The sequence below is a fragment of the Lepisma saccharinum genome, chromosome 11 (assembly GCF_977018435.1).
Source record: "Lepisma saccharinum chromosome 11, izLepSacc3.1, whole genome shotgun sequence".
NCBI classification, from domain to species: Eukaryota; Metazoa; Arthropoda; class Insecta; order Zygentoma; family Lepismatidae; genus Lepisma; species Lepisma saccharinum.
Window position 1 is genome coordinate 69,956,036 of NC_139239.1, and position 26,506 is coordinate 69,982,541.

General features: G+C 36.5%; 1 protein-coding gene across 1 annotated transcript; it reads right to left on the bottom strand.

Annotated features, from left to right (window-relative positions):
• On the bottom strand, window positions 1–26,506 carry LOC145994906 (CAAX prenyl protease 1 homolog). Its single transcript, XM_083131375.1, has 7 exons — window positions 26,298–26,506; window positions 19,603–19,749; window positions 10,946–11,149; window positions 7,163–7,457; window positions 6,067–6,320; window positions 5,165–5,308; window positions 1–2,317 (listed from the first exon to the last, which is right to left on the bottom strand). The coding sequence occupies exons 1-7, from the start codon at window positions 26,385–26,387 to the stop codon at window positions 2,099–2,101; spliced, it is 1,353 nt and encodes a 450-aa protein (XP_082987501.1). The 5' UTR covers window positions 26,388–26,506; the 3' UTR covers window positions 1–2,098.

A 26,506-nucleotide genomic window follows, 5' to 3' on the forward strand; every position in this document is an offset into this window, starting at 1 on the left:
TTGACATGTTATATTTCCAATATGTAATTGATTCGAGACTTGTCTTGCAAAGATTATAAAATAAACCAGTTTTTCATGTAAAAAATGTAGCTGTGAAAATAATTGCAAGAGGATGGATACATTATAAATAATAACCAAAGTTTGTTAAAAAAAAACTACAACACACGCACATGCAACTTCTTTCGGTTGGTAACTTACAGTGAAACAGAACAATTATATCACTCGATTTCTCTCTTCCATTAAGAATCCTTTCCATCCTTCAAACTTGCAGATCATTGGATGAGAGATACAATATGATTTCTCGTAAATATTGAAACAAATTCTTGCTGTTAAATCAACCACAACTGTTTGCACTTTCAGTAATTTTTCAAAACAAATTAAGAATTACACTTTTCTTTACAAAAATTAACAAAACTAATTTAAACATATTTGGCTCTTAGTCCTGTGAATTATACAAATATTGTTCTATACCTCATTGTAAAATACTGAATTCTACAAAAATGCAGAATGTTATAAATTTTCCCCAGATTATACACTGTTGTTTTAAGTTTTTTTTCCACCTAGGCCATCTGAAAAACAATGAAAGTTACACTGGATATGATGAACTTAACCTGGTTTTTAGTACTCTTCCATTCCCTCCTTGACAGTGCAGGCAGAAACTGACAAAATGGCAGCATTTTTTTATTTTTCTCCTACTTTTTTAACAAGCAAGTTTAAATTCACATTAATAATTACACACAATTTTATAATAATATATCAGGTTGATAGTGTTATCACCGGAACAAGGACAGGTCTTTCCCCTGTTAAAAAAAAAAGAGTAAAGTTTTCCCCTGTGCTTAGCACCACGCCATGTCTCTATTTACTCCATTTGAATATGGGATAGTAATGAATTGTGTTGTCAGTAAACATGTTTAGTTTATTTTGCATCTTCTATTGCATGACAACATGTGGTAGTAAAATATACCTTTCAATTTCCCATTAAAATTGTCCCTTACCCATACGATACAAAGACTCAAAATGCATCAGTCAGTATAAGAGATGAAATTCAAATTCGATGCCATTGATATTGATCAGTCCATTTTTTATATCTTTTCTCGACAGACATATGTAATTGTAAATTTCTAAATTCCTACAGCCATTATTTGACGAGATGTAATCCATCAGTACATGGAATAAACTGCATATTTGTTCCTACAGGACAAAACGGCAATACTTAAATCAAAACCATTAAGTGGAAAGCAGATTAAAATTATGCACTACTGGAAGACCCCAAAAAAAAAAAAAATAGGAATCTTCATGGAATGGTGAAGTTTTAAATGGAAAATGTGAATTTCCTTTTATGTCACACGTCTAAAATAGTGTTTCTCAACCGCCAGGCCGCCGGCCGGTATCTGGCCTGGCATAAATTATACCAGGTTGCAAGAGGTTCTCCTGAAATATGTCATTTTAGTTTGTGCAGCAATTTTCATCAACAAGCCTAGACACATGATTACACCAAAATGTATTTATTGATGTTGAATTTCAAAGGCACACATTAATTAATGCATAAAGTTTTAAAAATCCAAAAGGTATTTACTACTATAAATGTTGGCATTGACATTTAAACTAATTTACCGGTCTGCAGTCTTGTGAAGGTTGAGAACTACTGCTGTAAAATATACCCACCCAGTTTCACATGTGTCAAAAGTTATGTGCCAAACTTTCTATAAGGAAAAAAAACTGCAAGACTTCAAAAAAATGCACTGGTACAAGTTTGTGCAAAGTTTAAAAAAAAACTAGCTGGTATTTAAAAACCTATGCATGTAATCTTCCATAAATTACCATTACGAAAATTTTGTTTGGTTAACATTTTCATGACAATTTGAGAATATATCAATGACCTATAACCAAGAGAACATTGCAGTTACATTAATATGTGATAAACATTTTCAAAAACACAAATGAAAACCACACTTTCTCAATTCTATTCCCACTCACTGTTGATGTAAATGCATAAGTACAGTGCAAAAATGTCAATTTTCAATCATGATTTTTCTCTTAGAGAAACATGGCCCAAGTTTCACGGAAAATCCTCTGCATGAAACTGATCCTTCAACTACTATTCTTCCTTATCCAGCACTTTCAGTCTTTCTAGCAAAGGTGGATGCGAATGATGCCATACAGAATACAGCCAATCATACACAGGAAAGGTTAAATTGTCTTTGTTAAGTTTGATAAGGGCTGCTTTTAGGTGCAGGGCTTTTCCTAGCTTCTTTGAAAATGCATCAGCTTGGAACTCAAATCTTCGGCTGAGAATGGTCATTAGGAATTCTAGAACCTGAAATGAGAAGAAAACAGTAATTAAATACTTTCCTTTCCAACAATCAATCGTTGGCTAATACAGGGAGACGAATGTGAAAAGTTTGAGAATACTGATAGAAAACTGGAACTGTTGTTGAGTCAACTCTGTGCAAAGCTAATCGGCACTGGACCTATAGTTTAAAATAGGGATTAATCCAATATGTGCCTCTGAGTATTGAATCTGGGACCCCTTGATTACAAGGTGACAACATTATCACTATTGTAATGTACCCTGAAGAACATAAATGACATATTACCCTTTTTACAGGCCAGGTTTGTCTTGGCACAGCACCTTGACCTGCAGGCTGTTGTTGTCAAACTTACATGAATCCTTTGATTTGAATTTTAAGTCCACTTTTATGCACAAAAGGCTAATTGGGACTGGACCTATGGTTTAATGTGGGATCCAAACTGCTACGTGCCTCCACCGGGTCTCCTTGAATACAAGGTGATGATGCTACCACTATGCCATTGGGAGACCTTACATGAGTCCTTTGAAAAGGCAAGCAAGGAGTTATTCAAGCCCCTTAGAGGGCAAATTCTTTTCCTCTCGCCATTTGAAATGCCTTATCCATACGCGTGTGTTGCCTTGCACTGCTCTCTGCTGCGAATGTGGCAAGTGTTCAAATTTCCCTTGCAAAGTAAATGGTGAGCTCTACCCATTCGTCTGTCCACTTGGGGGATTAAATGGGGCTAACATTATTCATGTTTTCATCCATTACGAAAATCATCATGACATTCTCCTTGGGAAACACGTGATCCCCTCATCATCTTATCCAAAAGAGATGGAACTGTGTTTATGTCGAGTGTTACTTTTATGAAAAGAATAAATGCACTATTGCAGATAGTTGAAAATTTATTAAAGAACACACTCCTCCTTTAGGATAAAGAAGGTATAAATTTAGTCTTATTATTGGACAACCCAGCGTTCATGGTAATGAACAAATTATAATGTTGCAAGGCAAAGCACTAAGAAGCACTTGCAATTAGTTCTGTGGAAAAACTAAGATATTACACAAATTATATAATTGCCTTATCTTAAGTGCTCTTCTGCATAAATTTGTAAAGAATTCTGGGCGATCCACTACAATTTCCCTTTCCTTAATTATTTTGTGCATATGTCACATGTGTTTGGGGGGGACTACGCCCATGAATGCACCACCTTAGTACCCTTGACAGTGGGTTGAAGCACTTTCAAGATAACTGTCAGATGACAGATCAGCCACCCGCGAGAACTGTACGAGAATAAACCTTAGGTATAACTAATGTATGTAACCAGGTAATTGCAATGAGTGGTTGGAAAAAAAAAATCTTGCTAAAGAAGGTTCTACCGTTAACCACATGAATAACTATGTAATACATTCTAATATATGGCAGACTCTTTATCATATCGCTGTAATTCTAAAATTCAGCTACAGTGCAAAAATTTATAATGCCATGTCTATTATTCTGATTTAATGAAGCACGTGATACAAAAAAACACAAACATTAAAACAAACATAAGGTACTCATTATTAAAACAAAGTAATGGAAATTTGGTAGCACATGTGCAGTGAATGCTTTTTCACAGACAATCCCGATGTTGCATGTCACTTCAATCTGATAGCTGCCTAACTGAATGTAATGTATCCATGGATGGACTGTATCTTACTTCGCATTATAAATATTCTGGCAGTTATGAAAAGTCCATATTTTCAATGTGTGCACCGAAATGGATTTTCTGATGGAGAAATGATATGATTATCTCATGAAATTGCAAATATTTTAAAGCAAAACTGGTAGCTTGATATTACAGTGGAATCTCGATTTTACGATTTTCAGGAGACTAAGCTGGAAAAACTTAAAATGCGGAAAAATGTACCATCGAGGTAATTTTTATAGCATTTTGCTGCGTTGGGACCATGAAGGTTGAATGTATAATGCGGGAAAATGTGAAACCCGGCAACGTAAAATCAGGGTTCCACTATATAGTTCCAATGGTAAACTTACACAGCATATTAAAAATTTTATGTACTATAAACTGCTTCGAATTGTTACAATTTCCAATAGGGATGTCCTCAAAAATCCAGTTAACAGATATCTGGATTTCAAATTATCTGATATCGATATAATTCAGATATCTGGCTAGTACAGATTCGATGAAAGATTTGTAGAAAATCCACACTCGAAAACGAATGACAAATAAAATAATATGTGGATAGCCTGTAAAATGGACAAATGATAAAACTGGCTGTAGAATGCACTCATTCAGATATCCAGTCATTTCAGATGTCAGGATAATCCAGATATCAGATATTCTGATATCTGGATAACATTTTATCCACATTTGACTCTGACTTATCCACATCCCTAACTTTCAAGTATCATAATTGGTGAGAATCTACAAGATGGAAAAGATTGGATTGATCTTCACCAGGATAGGGACAGATGGAAGGCTTGTGTTGCTGCAGCCATAAACCTTCAGGTTTAAGAAGGCTAGAGAGTTAGTGGTACTAAGTTAGTTTCAATCCATGGCTCAACAGCCCTCCCAAGGGAAAGTCCCGTTGCCATTATTTACTGGCTTTCGACTGTAGCCTCCTATTACTTGTTTTGAAGTTCCTCCCCAATTGCTATGATGGTGGGCCACCTGGCTCCCACCGAGAATTGAACTTTGGACTGCTTGCACCAAAGGCGAGAGCACTAACAATTTGACTATGCAGGAGCCTGCATTAGTAATATTATTATTATTATTAATAATAATAATAATAAAAAGCTTTTTAAGAGTTGTGCAAGAGTAATGGATAATAAGATAATTTATATTTCAAGATTGCTTATTCATACTTACTGCATGGTATGGTGCAAAGATATACTGAAGAACTATCATAAGACCTATTAACACAGGCTGCTCATTATGGAATCCAAATGCAGAATAAATAGGTTTGTATTTGAACAACAACGCAAAAACTAAAAACATGAAGAACAGGTTCACCTGAAACAATAAAGATAAATAATTAAATCTAGCCTTTTAAACAGTAAAAAACTTCAATAAATCAAATAATTTTAATTACAAAAAATCAGAAATAAATATCTTTGGTGAACATGACTGTTAACCCACTGTATCCCCTCGAGAATTATGATGAATTATTTTTGTAAATGACAGACTTCAATCTTTTACGTAACATAAAATTGGTTCCAGTGTGCGGAAAACACAAATAACAGAGAAGTAAAAACCTGCCATTTTGGAGTACTTTCGCCAATTTTTATTGCTAAAAACAGATTGTATGCACACTAAAATACCGAAAGAACACGTTGAAAATAACTATCGGTCCCAAACCTAACGACGTAAAATTATAGCTGCAGTTGTGGAATGTTGTGTTTGGTGCTAAATTCACGTGCACAAAGACTTATACATACTTTACTTCACAATAACACAATTCTGCAAGCTAAACGTAACTGAAAACGTTAGTAAAGAACAAAATCTTTATAAACCATGCAAAATATTTCACTTTCCCGAGAAGGTACAAAGGCTCAAGGGCCCCAAACTTTGTTCTTGGTCAGTCTAAACTAATGTAGTTTGTATCTTGCATTAATACTTTCCAATATACTACTAACAAATAAACAAGATATTCAAACTGAATCATATCTTAAATATCGTCAAGTTGCAAAAAATTTCCACCCTAAAATTTAATCACGGATAACGCTGACATCCAAAATTAAGCAATATAAAACACTTGGCTACATACTTACTTGCGATATAATAATATTTTTCAACACATGATTAAGTTTCCAATGACCAAGCTCATGGCCAAGAACTGCCAGTACTTCATCATTATCACACCCCTTGCCATTGCCACTTTTTGATGTTTCTTTGTCATCTCCACTTTCGTCTTCCTTCTTGTCTGCTGGTACATAATCCTTAAGCAAGGTGTCGAACAAAACAATTCTTTTATTCTTGAAAAATCCATAAAAGTAAGCGTTACTATGAGCTGAACGCTTTGAACCTGTAAAGATGAAAGGTTTACAACCCAAAAATTTTATATTGTTTTTTCACAAAAGTAATTTGCAGAGCAATATTGTTATATATAGGGCCACAAAGTCTGGTGAAAGTAACTTTTCGGGTGCATATGGGTCATTCCATCGTTACGGTCAGTACATATCAGAATTACAAAAACACTATTATTTCTCCATAAATATAAAAGGTAAAAAAAAAGGTAAAGTGCTCCCCTGTGCATAGCACCACGCCATGAAGGCGTATAGGGGGTGTGGGGGTAACGCCCCACACTTTCTTGATCCGGTCGTGAGTGGGGGTGATGTGATCAGCATCACGCCCCTGACCGCCTTTACCCCCCAGGGTTTCCCCCAGGTACCCATGTTATTCGACGCTGGGTGGGCACCGGGGCCGCTTTCACCGTTAGAAAAGTTCCCGGATTTGAACCGGCCGGGGATCGAACCCGGGACCTTGAGCATGGTAGTCAGACGCGTTACCGACTGAGCCACCGCGGCCACTCCATAAATATAGCATGCTAAATTAATATTATATATGTATGTAAATGTTTATTGTTGTTTATTTTACAAATTTCTCATATTTTTCTGCTTGCACATTTTAGCCAACATATATGTCGGAGAATTTCCAAGCTGTAGTTATAGGAATATCAAATAATTTTTGATTGGTAATTGAATAGGATTTTATTAGAATTATAGTGCAACCACAAAAATAGGAAACAATTCCTAATTTTAAAATTACATTCAAATCAATACCTAAATTCTTCTACATTTAATACATTAAATTTAAGTCTTTTAAATTTGCTTTTTCTCTATTATTTTATTATAAATACAAACTTACCTTCAACAACATACAGCTTGTACAGAGGAAAGTCAATGCTAGCTGCCAATTTCTCTATTTTTGTTCTCAATTCTCCTGCTGGCAAAGGGGTGTACTTGTCAAATAGTGGCGCTATGAACTCAGGATATATTGTCAACAAAAATAAAGTCATAATCACTGCAAATGCCCACAAGTAGATGAAGAAGAACTTGCCACCAATCTTTACAATGTAGATCACCCCAATAGCTAGGGGTACAATGACGCACTGAATAACCATGAATTTCTTTATTTTATCCTTGATATAGAATCCAATAGTCTGTAACAAAAGTAGTTAATATCATCATTATGTAGATGATTTTTTAATCCTATGTAAATGAAGTGTACAAAGTGTACTGAAACAAGATTTTCACAAAAAAGTTGCAATACTTTAACATCAGTGCAATAAAAAGAAAAAAATAGATGTAAATGAAAATAAATATTTAAAAAAGATGGGAGTAACAGCTTTGGAACTAAAAAATGTTAATTCAATGTTTACAAAATATGTCAGATTATTTACTCAGTGTAGGAATTTATATGATAAAATGTAGTTAAAAACAATGTCAACCAAACAATCTATAAAAATGGTCGGGGTCTGGACATATGGATGGTCCAAAAGTCAGGGAATGGTTACATATCGTGAGAAATACACATCGAATCGGAAAATGAAAAAAAATACATGTTTAATAAGTGAAAGAAAGCTATTGAATAATATCACACTTGATTCCCCACCCCCTGGGAGTGGGGCAGGGGGCAACTGTGAAATTTTAAATGAAAACCTCCATTTTGTATTGTAGAGTCTGCAAGAGGGCTGCACTCCGAATCCAATGAGCAATCAAAACATCCTCCTTACTCAATTAGGAATGTAGACCCCTTTACTGAAAGGTCTTGACGTGCAGATTCCAAATCTGCAATCACTTTCACTCTAGCTCAATTAGGGGCAGAGCGTCCCTTTGATTTTCTTTGGGTTTTATGAAATTACCACCTTTTGTGTGTGTGTGTGTGTGTGTGTGTGTGTGTGTGTGTGAAACTTTAAAATCGCCATATCTCCGTTCCTAATTGAGCTAGGAGGATGGTTGATACTTGAAATGAAGTCCTCTTTCCGATTCTATAATACAAAATGGGGGTTTCCATTTAAAATTTCACAGTTGCCATCATTGAAAAGCTTCCTTTCACTTATTAAACACATATTTTTTCATTTTCCGATTCGATGTGTATTTCTCACGATATGTGACCGTTCCGGGACTTTTGGACCACCCGGTATAGGGTCAATCCATATGAAGTCATACAACCTGGTTGCTTGACCATTTTTAAAAAACTTTATTTTTTGAGTGGTGTGAGTCTCATATATTGACGGTTCAGAGCCACTCTTATTTTATTTTTACTATCACCGATTTGAAGATGGCGGGCATTTTTTATCATGGCGCACGTCATTTTCTCCATTCGTAAGCATCAGCGGCAACTTTTTTTTCTCAGCTCTGGTAAGTCCTACGACAATGAGACAAAATCTGTGATGTTAAGCACATTATAGCTACAATTATATTTCTGTGTAATTTTCTAAATATTATTCCTTCATAATAAATTTTAAGGTTAAAATTGTTTATTTTAATCGCTCAAAATGACATTTTCGGACATTTTTTTTGGGGGGGGGAAGGCAGTTTGCTTGACACTTGATTTTTTTTGTGCAAGTACCTGTGTACCAATAGAGTACGTCAAAATTATTTGAAGCTCGAGACTTTAATATTTGTTTTTCTACAGGGTCATAAACATGTACTTTTTGTTAAAAAAAATCCAAGTTCAGGGTTAAATATCCCTGGCTCTGGTGGGCAGTTGTTTAAAAATCTGAAATTTGTACACAATACAGTACTTCAGGATAAGTAACTTCAGTAAAAATTTTGAGTTTGAGATTTAATTGGTTTAAGAGATACAAAACTCGTGAAAAATTCAACATTTTGCATTAAATATGGCATGTCTAATTTCATTTCTTAGTAACATTTTGTGTTGAAATTCTGAAAACTGTAATTTGGAATGTCAATGAACAACATTACAATCCTGAAATGGATCTACAATAAAGTATATATACGAGGGTGTGCTGAAAAGTACAAGTACACGCTTCCTATGTTTTTATTTTCTTTGTTACCTTGTAAACGCATTTTGGATTTTGAACAACCATACATTGCACTTACAAGACTTTCCCGCTTCTCCATTGTAGGTTTCAAACTTCTATCGCCAGGGGGTGCTGAACTATTGCGAGGAAAATGTCAGCATGTAATCATGCAATGTCGGTGGGAGCACCTGAAGTAGCGTGCAGTGATCGAGTTTCTAAACGCAGAAAATGTGCTACAAATTGACATTCATCTGAGACTGAGGGCACTTTATGGGGATGAATGTGTAGACATCAGTACTGTGCAATCGTGGGCTGTTCATGCTCATAAAGATAACCCCAGCTAAAGAAATCTCAGCTATTTGAGAGAATGGAATGAAAGGCCACGAACTGCAACTGATGGAGGTCATCGGAATCGTGTTCAGCTAGGGTTATCTTTATGAGCATGAACAGCCCACGATTGCACAGTACTGATGTCTACACATTCATCCCCATAAAGTGCCCTCAGTCTCAGATGAATGTCAATTTGTAGCACATTTTCTGCGTTTAGAAACTCTATCACTGCACGCTACTTCAGGTGCTCCCACCGACATTGCATGGTTACATGCTGACATTTTCCTCGCAATAGTTCAGCACCCCCTGGCGATAGAAGTTTGAAACCTACAATGGAGAAGCGGGAAAGTCTTGTAAGTGCAATGTATGGTTGTTCAAAATCCAAAATGCGTTTACAAGGTAACAAAGAAAATAAAAACATAGGAAGCGTGTACTTGTACTTTTCAGCACACCCTCGTATATATACTTTATTGTAGATCCATTTCAGGATTGTAATGTTGTTCATTGACATTCCAAATTACAGTTTTCAGAATTTCAACACAAAATGTTACTAAGAAATGAAATTAGACATGCCATATTTAATGCAAAATGTTGAATTTTTCACGAGTTTTGTATCTCTTAAACCAATTAAATCTCAAACTCAAAATTTTTACTGAAGTTACTTATCCTGAAGTACTGTATTGTGTACAAATTTCAGATTTTTAAACAACTGCCCACCAGAGCCAGAGATATTTAACCCTGAACTTGGAATTTTTTAACAAAAAGTACATGTTTATGACCCTGTAGAAAAACAAATATTAAAGTCTCGAGCTTCAAATAATTTTGACGTACTCTATTGGTACACAGGTACTTGCACAAAAAAAATCAAGTGTCAAGCAAACTGCCTTCCCCCCCAAAAAAAAAATGTCCGAAAATGTCATTTTGAGCGATTAAAATAAACAATTTTAACCTTAAAATTTATTATGAAGGAATAATATTTAGAAAATTACACAGAAATATAATTGTAGCCTATAATGTGCTTAACATCACAGATTTTGTCTCATTGTCGTAGGACTTACCAGAGCTGAGAAAAAAAAGTTGCCGCTGATGCTTACGAATGGAGAAAATGACGTGCGCCATGATAAAAAAATGCCCGCCATCTTCAAATCGGTGATAGTAAAAATAAAATAAGAGTGGTTCTGAACTGTCAATATATGAGGCTCACACCACTCAAAAAATAAACTTTTTAAAAAATGGTCAATCAACCAGGTTGTATGACTTCATATGGATTGACCCTATATAATTTCATAAACATGAACAAAGAAAAACTAATTGCAGATTATGTACTGTACCTGCTTATTGAATCCATGTTTTTCTTCAAGAACAAAAGTGTGGTACAGAGATATTGGTAAGTTCACAATTGTATTGAACAAATTAAAAACAACAATGAATAAAGAACTTTGTACTATTTCTTGATCTAGACCAATATTCACATTCTCCACAGCATTACCAGAAATATTCCAGAAATAGTAGAAGCCATTATACATAAAAAGACCCTGAAAAGGCAAAATAAGCCATTACTTTACTTCAGGAAAAATATCATATGTATATAAATTGTCATGCACCGCAATACAAAAAAAGCAAAAAGTACTTATGACTAACAAAATAATAAATATTCTATTTTAAAATAACTCAACAACTGACAGAATTAGGATCTCCTCTTTTTGGCCCAAGTTCAGATTTCATCATGGTACACAGGCATTTTTTTCATGGTCCAGTTTCTATTTACTTCGGAATTTTAGTGATTACTTACTTTGTGTTTGCTTGAGAATGTTTTTTTTTTGCTTCCAACTTCCGTATACTCTTATAAGATTCTTCTCTTTATCCCAGATATTTGTTTACTGCCATCTAAGCCACATGTGTGTGGCACGAAGGGTTTCATAGTTAGATTAGGAGTCAGGTTTAGGGCACTTAGTTACATCTCTAAATACTTTCATGGTTAGGTTAAGTGGGCTAGGTTTAAGGCTCTTAGTGTACAGCAATTTCCCTAAATGCTTTCAACATATCATTATGTTGGTGCTGGCCTCAAGCATAACACCCCTTTGTGTCATTTCATGCCAAATCATCACAGCTCCCAAACCAAGCATCTCAGATTTTCATGAAATTTGGTAGAATGGTAGAGTACACGAAGTAACTTACATGTGTAAAATTTTAGCCCTCAATGATACACACAGTAGGGTTGCCAACTACTTAAAAAATGTCAAATTTATGCTTACAAGGTCAACAAAAAAAATTCATAACTTTCAGGCTTTGTTAAAAACATTCTTCCATGAAAATATTGAAATTTTCATTTCAAGGTCACATGATGTGCACTTTGACCTTGAATATCTAAACAATGTATCTTCAATTTTGGTGGGAATAAGGTATGCTGTATGTTAAATGTAATCTCTGTTTGGTGTATTTTGGGATGGCTTTGGGAACAGGAATAAAAAAAAAACTGACAGTATTCTCTTTGCCATGGCTTCACGACCTCATCTCACCCCTCTTCCTGCCGAAATTTCAACGCATGCCTCTGTTGAGTCCAAACGTTGCCACATCTTTTCCCTCTTCTCAGGTGTCAGCAGCCAACACCTCCTCTGGGTATGGTCACTGCAACGCATGTTGATGGAGGGATGAAGACAGGCCCATAGCGAGGAGGAGAGGTAGAGATATTCTGGTTACACTGTTAAAATGTTGTTTCCCAAATTGGTAGTAATAGTAAGTTTTACAAATAAATAAAGAGGTTTTCTCGTGCAATCAGCCAGGTGATTTCCGGATAGGCTTCCAAGCTAATGTCACTCTCATCTTCAGGGATTGAAGTGCATCTCAACCGGCGCTGCTGTGTGATGGCAGCCTCTCTTGGGCCCTACCACCTGTGAGGGAGGTACAGTACAACTCGAGAGAGCCCTCCTTGTGTATGGCATGCTTCATGCAGTTAGTAATGTTGTTGACTACTTGAGAGCACACCTAGTGTGTGTTGCAAACCCGACTTGTGCCTTTTGCCATATCTCATTGAGAAGAAAAGGAAGGAAGAAGCAAGAAAACTGGGGGCAAAGTATTTTCACATTTCAAGGAGGAAAAACCTGCCTGAGGGACAGGAACAAACCTTCCAGTCTATTTTAAATGGTGTGTGTAATCTTGTTGGGAGGGGGAGGTTGTTTTGCAAGTGTTTGCATGCATTAATATGAAAAGGGGAAGGTATGAAGGGCACTAAGTTGTGTACGGAAGGGGGACACCCAGGTTGGGATCTGAACCCAAAAACCCTGGCATCGTAGCACACTGTACGAGCGACTTCACCACGAAGGGCGTTGGACGGTAGCATTTTGAACAAAGCAGAAATTAAGTTATTAATATTATATTTACTTAGCATTACATTTAAGATGTGATGGAGGCACATAGTGGTTCGGATCCCACTTTAAAACTGTAGGTCCAGTCCCAATTAGCCTTACTGTGCATAAAGTGGACTTAAAACACCAAATCAGTCAATCAATCAATATAATATATGAACCAGCGTGTAGTGCATCTCCACTCCATATCGAATTAGGGATGCAGTTTACAAGGCGATTATATTCTGTACTCTTCATAGTTACAAGTGTTAACTTACTGAGAAACCAGCTGGCCCATGGCAGAGTGGTTAGCACATCGCGCTACAACACCACTGGTCCCGGGTTCGAATCCTAGCATGGGCATGGATGTTTGTGAGTGTCCATTCATCATATCATCACTTATCCCCATATTCACAAATTAGCCAAAAGTGGCACAAAAATCTAAGTAAATAAAGCAAATCAATCAATCAAACCACTAAGAAACCAAAATTTTCTATTTTGGAATCTCTCTCATTGAACTAGGTCTCCTACAGGACGTAATGATAACGTCATAGCTGAAATCAAGGGTGCAGAATTCCTTACCAGGTGGAGGCACATTGTGGTTTGGATCCCACTTTCACATGTAGGTTCAACCCCAATTAGCCTTTTTGGGCATAAAGTGAACTTTATAAAAACAATCTTTAACTTGACTGATTTAAGTTTTTGAATGTAAGTTTGAATATGTAAAAATAATAATAACTATAATTAATAGACGTAATGAAAGCCAAAAACATCGAGATTTGATGAAATCGTCCTCTGTTCATCGAGATGTTACTGACACTGCCATTGATGGAAGGGACTGGACTCAATATTTTGCTATCCTTGAAAAAAGAACAAAGAAAAACCCAGTTAAATGAAACAGGTAAGAATACCCGGCTCCTCCCTCACTGCTATGTTTAAGTGGGTGGTTGGACACTTGGCAACTCTGAACTAGCCTTTCTTTGTCGGTGTGTACTACATCCCAAGTATTATGATTGTGGTTTTGCCTCCGATGGGGGAAATGGAGGTCGCAAAGGCATGGCAAACAGAATAGTACAGGGTCCTCCGTTCAGCCTTGGGTGCCATGATGGCGGCATGCTTAACGGCCACCCGGACGCCAACTCCCGTGCAATATCTCTGCTATGAAAGCCACTAGCTTCAAAATGACTTCAAGTTATCAGAATTATAGTTACAATTACATTTGAAATAAGCACATTAATGTTGTCCTCGTACATCCACTTATTTTTGGCATGTTTTTAGGAAATTTCGCGTAGCTTTCGTAACAAGACACGCTAAAAGGGAACTTAAGTTTCCCAACACCTCGTGGCGCCAGAGTGCCATAACTTGTTGATTTCTTTCTTAACTCCATTCCATTTCAGTAACTTTGAGGTCTCAGTTCAGTCGTATTTTGAAAGTGGGTCCGTGTTACAAGTGTTCTTGCGATTTTCTATTGTTTTATACAGAGTTTATTAAGCGTATAGTGTTCCAAGTGTTATTTGTGTTTTGCTATAGTTTTAATAATGGCACATACTCACACAATACAACAAAACGTAGGGCCTCCCCAATGGCGCCTTGTAATCAAAGGGTCCTGGGTTCGATTCCCAGTGAAGGTGCATACTGGTTCGGATACTACTTTAGGCTGTAGGTCCAGTCCCGATTAGCCTTTAAGTGGACTTAAAACACCAACTCAATCAATCAATACAACAAAATGTTTTTATGTATGATTCGTATCTGATTACAAATTCTTGAAGGGATGTTCGTAGATGATTTTCAACAGAATTCCCAGGTGTGCCTGTTCCACACAGAAATACCGTGCAAAACCTTGTGAACGAGAGTCGGTTAAATTTCTGTAAATGAATTATTGGGAATGTTAGTAGTGGGATAATTGATCCACCTTTAACGAAGCAAGGTTCCATTTACAGGGAACAATGAAACCTTACTTCTGTTGTAAAATCATTTTGAATAAGGATATCTAGCCTATCTTTCTAAATTTAATTTTTATTTGAAAAGAAACTATTCTTTTATCACATTTTGATAAAAAATTGTGACTTTATCTCTTCATTCCTAGCAGAAGTGGGACCTATCGTCCATTGTTGAACTAGTTTTGAAAAAAGGATGTCTAAACTCACTGACCTATAATACTTTTATCAAATTTTGATCACAAGAAGTGTCCTCCTTCATCTGTCATTTTTCATCAATGAGAGAGAGCCTTTGTTCCATTGTTGTACAGCCGGCAGCTGATGAGAAGATCGCTGAATGAAGGGAGATGGGGCACTGAGGGAAAGGGAGGGTCAGGTTCATTTGCAGAATTTAGGGGTGGTTGGGGGTGGTCGGGGAGAAGGAAGTCTTGTTTTCTTCTTGGCAGGTCATTATCAAGCTGACGAGAAGAGTTCTGGCGGAAGAGCACCTCCCCCACGCAAAAGAGTGGAGTCGCCTGGCAGTACGTCACACCTCTTCTGCCAGCGCTCTTCTCGTCGGCTGCCAGCTGTACTTCGTAAGTTTCAGATTTGCAGCCTTGTTTAAATTTAACTTTCTTTAACAATCTCGCATTTCTGCAATGTTTCTCTCACATTTTTATCGCATGTTGTGCCATTTCCCGGTTTCCCGCTCATCTCGTAACTCGAACCCGCGACATCTCAATCCCTAAATTAACGTGGCTTCTTCTCCCGTTCCTCTTTTGGCACCCTGACTTAACGGTTAGCGTTAGTAAGGTGTTTATCTATGGGGGAAATTGTAAAATAAAATCAATGCAACAAACCTTTAGACATTAGAAGAACTGAAGAAGCATATCAGGAGAGAGACTGTAGCAATTTCAGAAGCTGAACTGGTGCGTGTAAATGGATATTTCCGAAAAACATGCCAAAACCGTGTGGATGCATCAGGACAACATTTCCAGCATCTCTTGTGACAAGGTACGTGCTTATTTTGATTATAATTGTAATTGACACTTCAATGATTGTAACTGTATTTATTGCAGGAATGAATTTGCAATAAATATCACAACATAGTAGGTCATTACAGTAAAAATTGGCATCTCTTACAGTCCGATCTGCCACCTTCCAAAATATTTTTTAATAATTGAGGGGCCGTGCCCTCCCATCCCTACGCTTTCGATGCCAGTATTGTCATGAAGCCAGAAGTACACCCAGCGTAAAGAAATTATTGTAGTTTAGTGAAACAAAAATAGGGGACAGTGCCACTGTCGTCAACTTAAATGAGCCTGTGGGGCTCGAACACACAATATTTTTTTCTGTTTTCAAAATGTTACATAATTTTTATATGAGACTTTTCAGTGCCCTATATAATTTACACCATACATGGTCATCACTATTACAAATCTAAGGGAGGTTAAATAAGGGCTTATAAACAGGATGAGGATTGATAGGCACTAAAAACTCGCAAAATAAGCAGACAAATATGAATAGGTACTAATCGTTCTGCACATCGCCCTACGATGCCAGGAGTCCCAGGTTCGATTCCTGGCCTGGGCATGGATGTTTGTGAGTGTTCATTCATACATTTCATCATATCACTCATGTCCATCTTCGCAAATTAGCAAAAAGTGGCACAAAACGCGAAGTAAAGTAAATGAAATCAAATCAAAGTAAACATGCTGAACATTTTTCATTATTTTCATAGATTACACACTGAAAAAGCTGTTATTTTCAAAAGAAGCACTTGTGACTAAAACAGTCACAAAAGAACACTATACCTGTGAAACATGAATACCACTCACTCAGGCACATAGTGGTTCTGTTAATTTACAATGCATTACAGAGAACAATGATACGAGCAAGAAAATTTTTGGATCCAATTTTTTTGCAGGCTGTGATCAATATTGATTTAATAAGGTGCAAATAATTTCACGGGATGCCAATGCATTCTTTCTTTTACAACTTTTGTGCCTCCTTGATGTTTTCTGATTGATTAATTGATTTGTTGTTTTAAGTCCACTTTATGCACAGTAAGGGTAATTGGGACTGGACCTACAGTTTTTAAAGTGGGATCTGAACCACTGTGCCATGTGCCTCCACCGGGTATCAAACCCGGGCCCACTTGATTACAAGGCAATGTTACCTCTACGCTCCTCCTCGATGGTGTAGTGGTAACATCGTCGCCTTGTGATCAAGGGTCCCGGGTTCCATACCCAGTGGAGGCACAGTGGTTCGGATCCCACTTTAAACTGTAGGTCCAGTCCCAATCAGCCTTACTGTGCACAAAGTGGTCTTAAAACACCAACTCAATCAATCAATGAATACCACTCAGAAATGTCACGAGACGATTTGTAAACATAAACGCCTACATTATCTGGCCAAGGAACAAGGAAAGGCATTTTATGGCAAATCGTTAGCCTATTATTGCATAAAATTTACAACAAATCTCCGGGATCAGCCCACAAATTTCCTAAAACCGTGCCAATAACGAGTGGATGCACGAGGACAACATTTTCAAAATCCCCCGTGACAATTAACGTGCTTACTTTGAATGTAATTGTAACTATAATTCTGAGAACTCGAAGCTAGCTGTTTCCATAGCGGAGATATCGCACGTGATTTCACGGGAGTTGGCATCCGTTAAGCATGCCGCCGTCAAAGCACCCAAGGCTGAACGGAGGATCCTGTATATACATTGAGTGAAAGGGAGAATTCACACTGAAGAGTCACGCGACAAGTTTCTTTGCTCAGTTTACATGATGGTACCGATATAATTGCATTAATCAGTTTATTAGTCACCCGAAAAACTTATCAAGAGCCACTGTTACATGTAAATTGCTTTGTAAAATTTGTGCAAATTATTAAAAACTTGGGAGAGTTATGTTGTGCATGAGAAAACTGAGAAATAATATGCACTGACCTCAAACTGTATACGCTAGACTTTTCAGCTTGAATAAAGCGAATACCTAAACAGTAGAGAAATGGTTCTCAACCTTCGTGAAAACACGTCACGGTATTTTTTTCAAGTCAATGCCCTTAGTCGAAGAATTTTCCTCGTAAAAACACGTACCTATGAAATTAAATGTTAATAAATAAATTCTAGCATAATCATAAAGAGTAATAATAGTTTGATTAGCCTACGTATGTAGGATTGTTGACAAACATAAAAATATGAAAGACAAAGTTGTAACGTTGTCTCCTTGTGATTAGTCTATTTGAGCATAAAATGGACTTAAAAAACGAAAAGTCACAACTCAAATATGATATTGGGATTATGATAGTTGTCAACCACTTTCAGCAGAACCTTTTGCTGCTCAGTATAGTTGATACGAGGGCACGGTATCGGGTTGCGGCCCGGCGGCTGAGAAACAATGCACATGAATATTTTACCATGACGACTAATATATTTTGGACTAAAGCGCCTCCATATGCTGGCTTTTTCAAATAAAAGCAGTCAGGTAAACGGCAAAAACACGGCCTCTTTACACGATGTTGAAGGCAAATTACAGCCCATAACTACATCAAAAAACTTGATAAAGCGAAAAGAACATTGTGTTTAAATCTTAAAACATTGTGCATATCGATACTTTATTATGTCAGCAAATTAGAGGTTCAAATAGGATCCCGGCTGGGGTATCTTCCAGAGTCTAAATATAGCTCGTTGCAATGAAGCATTCACTGTGCATGCGCGAACAACAAACTGAAGCGACACGATGCATGGTACTGAGAAAACAGCACAGTCCGAGACACATGGAAGTGACACGTGACACTTGCATCTTGCAGTGTCTCTTAGGTTCGAAAGGTTGCATTGATTACTGAGTGTTGGCTTCCAAGCGACACGTGTCTCATGTCGCTTCGTTGTGAATTCTCCCAAACACCTTACAATATACATAGTAAAGTAATATAGTCTGTAGAACTGCAAAAGAAATGAAACTGTCCTTATAGTAAAAAAAAAAAAAATGTGATGAATCCAATTTTGAAGAGTTTACCACTCTCTTACCTGTAGGTTCGCCGCCATCTTGAAAAAATGGTGCCAAAAATTCACCTTGAAAATTTAAAAAAATAATATCTCGAAAATGGTTAATTGTACACTAAAAGTGAAGATAATCAAAATGAAAGAACAGAAAATTTGATAAATGATGGTTTCTGTTTGATAAAGCTACCTTAAATCTTAATTGAATTAGAAAGATTCAATTATTTATTTTAATTTTTAGAATTAGCATTAAAAGTTGATTTCTGACACAAATAACAGCAAATATATAAAACTATGTAATTTACATTTTATAGACACTGAACCAAAATCATAGCTCATTATTTCCTCAGGAGAATGTTGTTTGTTTCACGCGGGTAATGTCAGATGTTGAGGAGATGTGTAGTTTAAAACAGTCACATGTTTCTCCATATTTAAAATGTTCCATTTATTGTGATGTTGGTGAGAATGTAATGTATTTTTTCTCCAGAGTGTCTTTCACTTTGAGTTTCTTAGCTGCTGTTTTTGTTGTTTTCAAATGTATGCAGAATATTTAAGTAATATGATATGGTAAAATATGGTTCTATAACAAGATCAGTTGCCAGACCACCCCAAAACCTATCACTTCACCTTACATTTAGTCATTGCAGAGAGAATTACATATGGTGAAGAAAACTGATCCAAATTTCCAAAGCTTCAAAAAATACCTGAACTATTCTTACCGTTAGCAGTAGCACCGATAATATGCCTTCCACTATTCCAAACAAACTTTTATCATGCCCATACAGACGGGCCTTATCATAAGTGTCCTCATCTAAAATTCCTCTGAGTTCTCCTGGAACTTTTACTGCTGTCTTATATATTTTATGCTGAAAAAAATAAGACAAATTGTATTAAAAATGCATTAAGAATTTTATGTGAATATTAATCTAACCAGAAAATATAGAGTACCTATGAATACATGAACATCTACAGATGAGCTGTGGTAGTCTAGTGGGTGAGATGTCACATGAAAGACCTGGGTTTGATTCCCAGAGTGAGTGATCCATTTTCACTTTTAAACACAAAATAACATACACAAGAAGACCTATTTTGAACTACTAACATAGAAGGTAAAAAATTGAGAGTTTATGAAAATAGTTGAACCACCAGTATTGACCACTTTACGCAGTATGACTTACTCAGCTTTATAACTTTCTCAGACACTGTAAGAGACCCGCTCAATTTTTCGTTCCTGCAACATCAAAATATTCGGTAACAGTTTCATATATCGGAGACACCTTTCTTCATTTTTACATAAGAAACTACTTACGGAAATGAGTTTCTCTAAGGTTTCCAACGTTCGTTGAGGTATTTTCTTTCATCGTGGAATCTATTTGACTGGGAAATCATGTTTTAAGAGAAATATCTCCCCGACACACAATTGCCATTGCTTTCCCTACATGAATTGGATGCTGCATACGGTTCATGTTTCCAACAACTTTCTTTTAAACTATACTTGCCTAACCTAACCAAACCTAACCTTATCGGAATGGTTCGTGGGGCTATCCATCAGCTACCTGTGCATAATGTACAGTTTGCATTTTTCGGTGAAGAAGTTTGGAAACACTGCATACCCACTACAGTAGTCAAGTTTTGCCTGCCATATTGTGTGTTAAGGAAGCAAAAAAAGGAATAACAAAAATTACTCTCTATGTGAAAAATTGTGTTTGTTTTTGTGTAAAAAGCATAATGTCACCTTGAACTATGTTCCACAATACACAATTGGTAACTACAAACATGGCCATATTTAGAGGTTTTTTTTAGGGTGCAAACCCCACCTCCCCCAAACTTCTGGCATATTGGATTGATGGAAGTTTAGAAACCAAAATTTGATACATTTTCAAAATATTATACGCAGTTTCACAAAAATACAACAGGGAGACATTTCTGAAATGATCGAGCTAGAATTTTCAAACACTTTGAATTCTTAAATTTGAGCGAAACGGGTTTAATTCTTAGAATCGCAGCCCACCCGCGACCCCTTCATTTTTACTACTGTTCTCTTTTCAGTGCTGTTCCTATCAGACTGAAAGTTCCCTTGTGATTGTCCCAAAATTCCTTGTTCGATAAGGGTTTAAAAACACCTTTATAAGAGTTCAAACCTAGGATATCCAGCTTCTTAGCACATTACATTCACTACCCTTCACCCAGCGGTCGATATAGTACATACATTTAACCTATATGCGGTCCTATAAAGCACATACTTGTATAGTGGTTGTATATAATGTTGTTTGGTAAATATAGGAACAATGAGCGGAAAGTGGTATCGAACTGGTCCATAGACATCGTTTATTGCAAGTTACGTTTGTTACTTTTATTGCTAATAATGAAAATAATGTCCAGTTAGTTAGTATTCGAACAGAATAACCAAAGAAAAATGGTGTTAGATCGAAAAACTGAAGTTACAATACAGGCACCAGGTTATGTTTTACCATTTAATCCAAAGAATAACTGGTTCCACAGTTTTCAAAATTCCACAAATTAAGTTTTATGTGAATAGTCAAACATAAAATTTATGAATAAAATTTCTCTCTTACTTTTAAAGCTTTTTCTTGAGGTACCTAAAACTTAATAACAAAATATGGTATGACTGGAGATGACCGAACCCCTCTTCGATTTTCTTCATATTTGGCACTCTTACTAATTGCAGCCTGCTAATGACAAATCTGAAGTTAAAATTTGTCGGAAACGTCTAGAAATTGCAAAATAATTGCGAACCATTGACGCTAGCCCCACGAACTACTGACGTGTGGTTAAGTTAGTTTCGGTTAGGTTAGGCAAACAGTTAAATTTGGTGTCGTGGTAGTATCAGGAATATATATATTTGCTAGTGAAACAAAAAATTTCGCTAAAATCGACGGTTTCCATTCCGAAAACTAACGCCTTATTTTTACTTAATTTTGCAATTTCTAGAGTTTCTGACAACTTTTAACTTCAGATTCGTGATTAGGAGGCCTCAATTAGTGAGTATGCCAAATATGAAGAAAATTGGAGAGGGGTTCAGTCATCTTCAGTCGTTCCCAAAATATAATAACTGTGCATTTCAGTACACACTGCATGAAACGTAAAACTAATAAAAACATTTTTCTGCATATTCACACTTCTGATGGATAGAGTAGAAAAGTCTCCTCAAGGACATAAGGACAGCAAGCAATAATACTAATAATATGTATGTATCAATTAGTTATTTATTATGAAATTTGGCAACACTTTACTATACCGGAGATGGATTTCTTCAAATTTACAGGAGAAAGTACTTCCGCAAATCATTTTCTGTAGCGTTGTTGATGTTCGTGAATGTAGTTTTGTTCCATTTTAACGCGAATGCATGTGGTTTTCTACGAAAATCTATTTCCGACGTGCTATTGCCGCAATTTGCTTTCTGCACGAGAGCACAATACGCTCTCGTATTGTCCGTATATGCTAAATTAAACGAAAGGAGTGCTAATTGAACCTACCCTAACAGGCCTAACCTAACCTAGTAGGCATACCTCATCCCCGTGATGGTTCGTGGGGCTATCGTGAATTTTTGGGTTGTTAATGGTTTTTGCGGCTACCCGTGGATGGTTTGTTGGAAATAAGGAACAACAGTAAATACTCGTTAATGTAAGAAATATACATGATTTTGTTTAGAAATTCATTATTTCACCTAAAGAAATATTCCGCAATGCAGAATAGTGTGTTAACAATGTAAAAAATTGTGAAATAAATCATTGATAGGTGTCTCCAGGGTACTTCACTATACCAGAGACAGATTTCTTCAAATTTACAGGAGAAAGTACTTACGCAAATCATTTTCTGTAGCGTTGTTTATGTTCGGGAATGTAGATTTGATCCATTTTAATGCGAAAGCATGTGGTTTTCTACGAAAATCTATTTCTGACATGCTATTGCTGCTGCCGCCATTTGCTCTCTGCACGAGAGCATAATACGCTCTCGTATTGTCGGTATATGCTAAATTGAACGAAAGGAGTGCTAATGGAACCTATAGCATTTTATAGGTTTGTCGCGTGTTACTCACAAATCCAGAATATAGAAAAGGAAAGTTAAAAATTGTACTTACGTATGTGAGTATAGTGCTCTTATTGTAGAACGACGTTTCAGAGATTGACTATCTCTTTCCTCAGGTTCGTATAAAAACTAAGTACTTGGCAAAGTACTGCGTCAAAAATGTAATATGAGGATTGTGGTTAAGGGTTGGTTAGGGTACATTTAAAATATTAATACCGGAAAAACAGAAGGGGGTTTATCGAATAGAATGCCAATGCGGGAAGGAGTACATAGGACAGACGGCCCGAAATATGGGTAAAAGATGGAGCGAGCATGAAAAGGACATAAGGGAAAAAGTTCCCAAAACGGGTCTCTCAGAACATATTTTGGAAAGTGGGCATAGAATCGCAAAAAAAGAGGTAATCAGAAAAGAGGGGAGGAAATTAGGAAGAAACGTGTATGAAACAGCGAGTATTTGTAGGGGGGGGAAGAGTAATCTTAATAGGGACGAAGGAAATTTGGAAGAAGGGTGGATCAATTTCCTCAAAAAATGGGATAAAGCCTGGAAGATTGAACCCAATATCGGTTTCCACGTCACTCCGGAAGTTATGCAAGCTGCAAGAGAGGAACGTGAATTCACGTTGGATTTGTGACGTAATAAGGGGAAACGAGAAAATTAAGGGGAGGGGAAATATTCGTTGAGAATTGATCTTCATGTGGATAGATAAGCACAGTTGGGTAGGAAAGGCCAAACCTGCAGGTTGCATTGTGATTTATGCAGGTTTTTTAGATTTTTAACTTTTTTAACTTTTTTACCTGTGAATAGGTCTACTGTACAAGTTTTATTAGGGAACGGCTTGGTTTTTACGTACTTCTAATAGCAAAAACTTAATATTTTAAATGTACCCTAACCAACCCTTAACCACAATCCTCATATTACATTTTTGACGCAGTACTATGCCAAGTACTTAGTTTTTATACGAACCTGAGGAAAGAGATAGTCAATCTCTGAAACGTCGTTCTACAATAAGAGCACTATACTCACATACGTAAGTACAATTTTTAACTTTCCTTTTCTATATTAATGGAACCTAACCTAACAGGCCTAACCTAACCTAGTAGGCATACCTCGTCCCCGTGATGGTTTGTGGGGTTATCGTGAATTTTTGGGCTGACGTCAATGGTTTTTGGGGCTGCCCGTGGAAGGTTTGTGGGAAATAAGGAACAACAGTAAGTACTCGTTATTGTAAGAAATAGACATTATTTTCGTTAGAAATTCATTATTTCACCTAAAGAAATGTTACGCAATGCAGAATAGTACGTTAGCAATGTAAAAAATAACTGTGCATTTCAGTACACACTGCATGAAACGTAAAAATAATAAAATCATTTTTCTGCATTTTCGCACTTCTGATGGATAGAGTAGAAAAGTCTCCTCAAGGACATAAGAACAGCAAGCAATAATACTAATAATATGTATGTATCAATTAGTTATTTATTATGAAATTTGGCAACACTTTACTATACCTGAGACGGATTTCTTCAAATTTACAGGAGAAAGTACTTCCGCAAATCATTTTCTGTAGCGTTGTTGATGTTCGTGGATGTAGTTTTGTTCCATTTTAACGCGAATGCATGTGGTTTTCTACGAAAATCTATTTCTGACGCCCTATTGCTGCTGCCGCCTTTTGCTCTCTGCACGAGAGCATAATATGCTCTCGTATTGTCAGTATATGCTAAATTGAACGAAAGGAGTGCTAATGGAACCTAACCTAACCTAGTAGGCATACCTCGTCCCCGTGATGGTTCGTGGGGTTATCCTGAATTTTTGGGCTAACATCAATGGTTTTTGGGGCTGCCCGTGGAAGGTTTGTGGGAAATAAGGAACAACAGTAAGTACTCGTTACTGTAAAAAATAGACATTATTTTCGTTAGAAATTCATTATTTCACCTAAAGAAATGTTCCGCAATGCAGAATAGTACGTTAGCAATGTAAAAAATTGCGAAATAAATCATTGATAGGTGTCTCCGGTATAGTAAAGTAGTACCTGAAAGGTAATTTTAATTATTATTATTAATTAATAAGGTACTACTTTACTATAGGGGTGACACCTATAAACCATTTATTTCACACTTTTTTACATTGCTAATGTACTATTCTGGGTAATTGTCTGTTATATCGAAGACATTTCTATCGAATATTTTCAGTTTTAAATGGTTCGTACTTACCAATTGTATATTGCGGAACATAGTTGAAGGTGCCGTTATGCTTTTTACACGAAAATAACTTCGATTTTTCACATCACGAGTAATTCTTTTGGGTCCTTTCTTCCGTTGCGGAACAAAGAATATTTCGCGGACAGCTGAGGATCATCACGCGTCGTGCTTGTGTTTTGTAGATTTTGAGTGGGCATGCAGTGTTGCAACCTTCTTAAGCAAAAAATACCTACTTTCGTGTTCATTATGTCATCACAAACCAATGACGGATAGCTCCAGAAAACATTCCTGATAGCCCCAAAAACCATTCACGATAGCCCCAAAAACCATTGACGGATAGCCCCAAAAACCATTCACGTTAGACCCATGAACCATTTCTGGCAAGGTTAGGTTAGGTTAGGTAAGCAAAGTTAAAAAAATAAAAATAAAAAAATTCTGGTAAAAAAAAGGCACGTTTGGAAACACTTCTTCTTCTCGCGAGACCGCGTGACTTTCGACACTCGCGCCATCTGCAGGTTCATAATGGAAACAACGGCATAATGTTGTCGCTTCGCACAAAAGGCTACTTTATTACATCAAAAGTGCTTATTTTCTGTTGTGCAGCATTCCATACTGACAAAATACCTCCACGAAGTTTGATAAATGCAACAGAAACCCATTTCCGTAAGTAGTTTCTCCTGTAAATTTGAAGAAAAGTGTCTCCGATATAACAGACATTTACCCTATTCTGCATTGTGGAACATTTCTTTAGGCGAAATAATGAATTTCTAATGATAATAATGTCTTATTTCTTACATTTGATATGCAATGTAAATATAATCAATATTAACTTTTGGGGCAGCAAAATAAAAATTTGGTATATACCTAAAATTTACGTATCTGATGTTGTTACTGGTAAATACCCATGTCCCATAACTAACCGTTCCTAACCCTAACCCCCCCGAAACAACCTATCAATTTCCACCTCACGGACTAGACAGTTTTCACGTACACTTCTATGCACATGTTGCCTTATTTGATGTATGTAAATCCATCCTCAAGTTGAAACATTAAACATTATAAATGATTAGTTTGTGATATTTACACAGAAATTCTATTTCACCCATATTCTTAAAAAGAAATACAATATATGTAACAAACAGTGAATAATTCACCTACAAAAACATACCTGACGTATGGATAGATATAATTCCCACAGGTATTCGAGCCATAAAAAACCTAGAACTCCATAATAAACATAAGCTACTTCTTCATTCATTTTCTACTACACGCCAGAGTTCTTCGTTTGATATTACGATATTAACAGCAATACTTGTTGGATATTGCCGCACAGCACGGATCCACGCTTAAAGGCAGGAGGGTCTTTTTTATCGCACA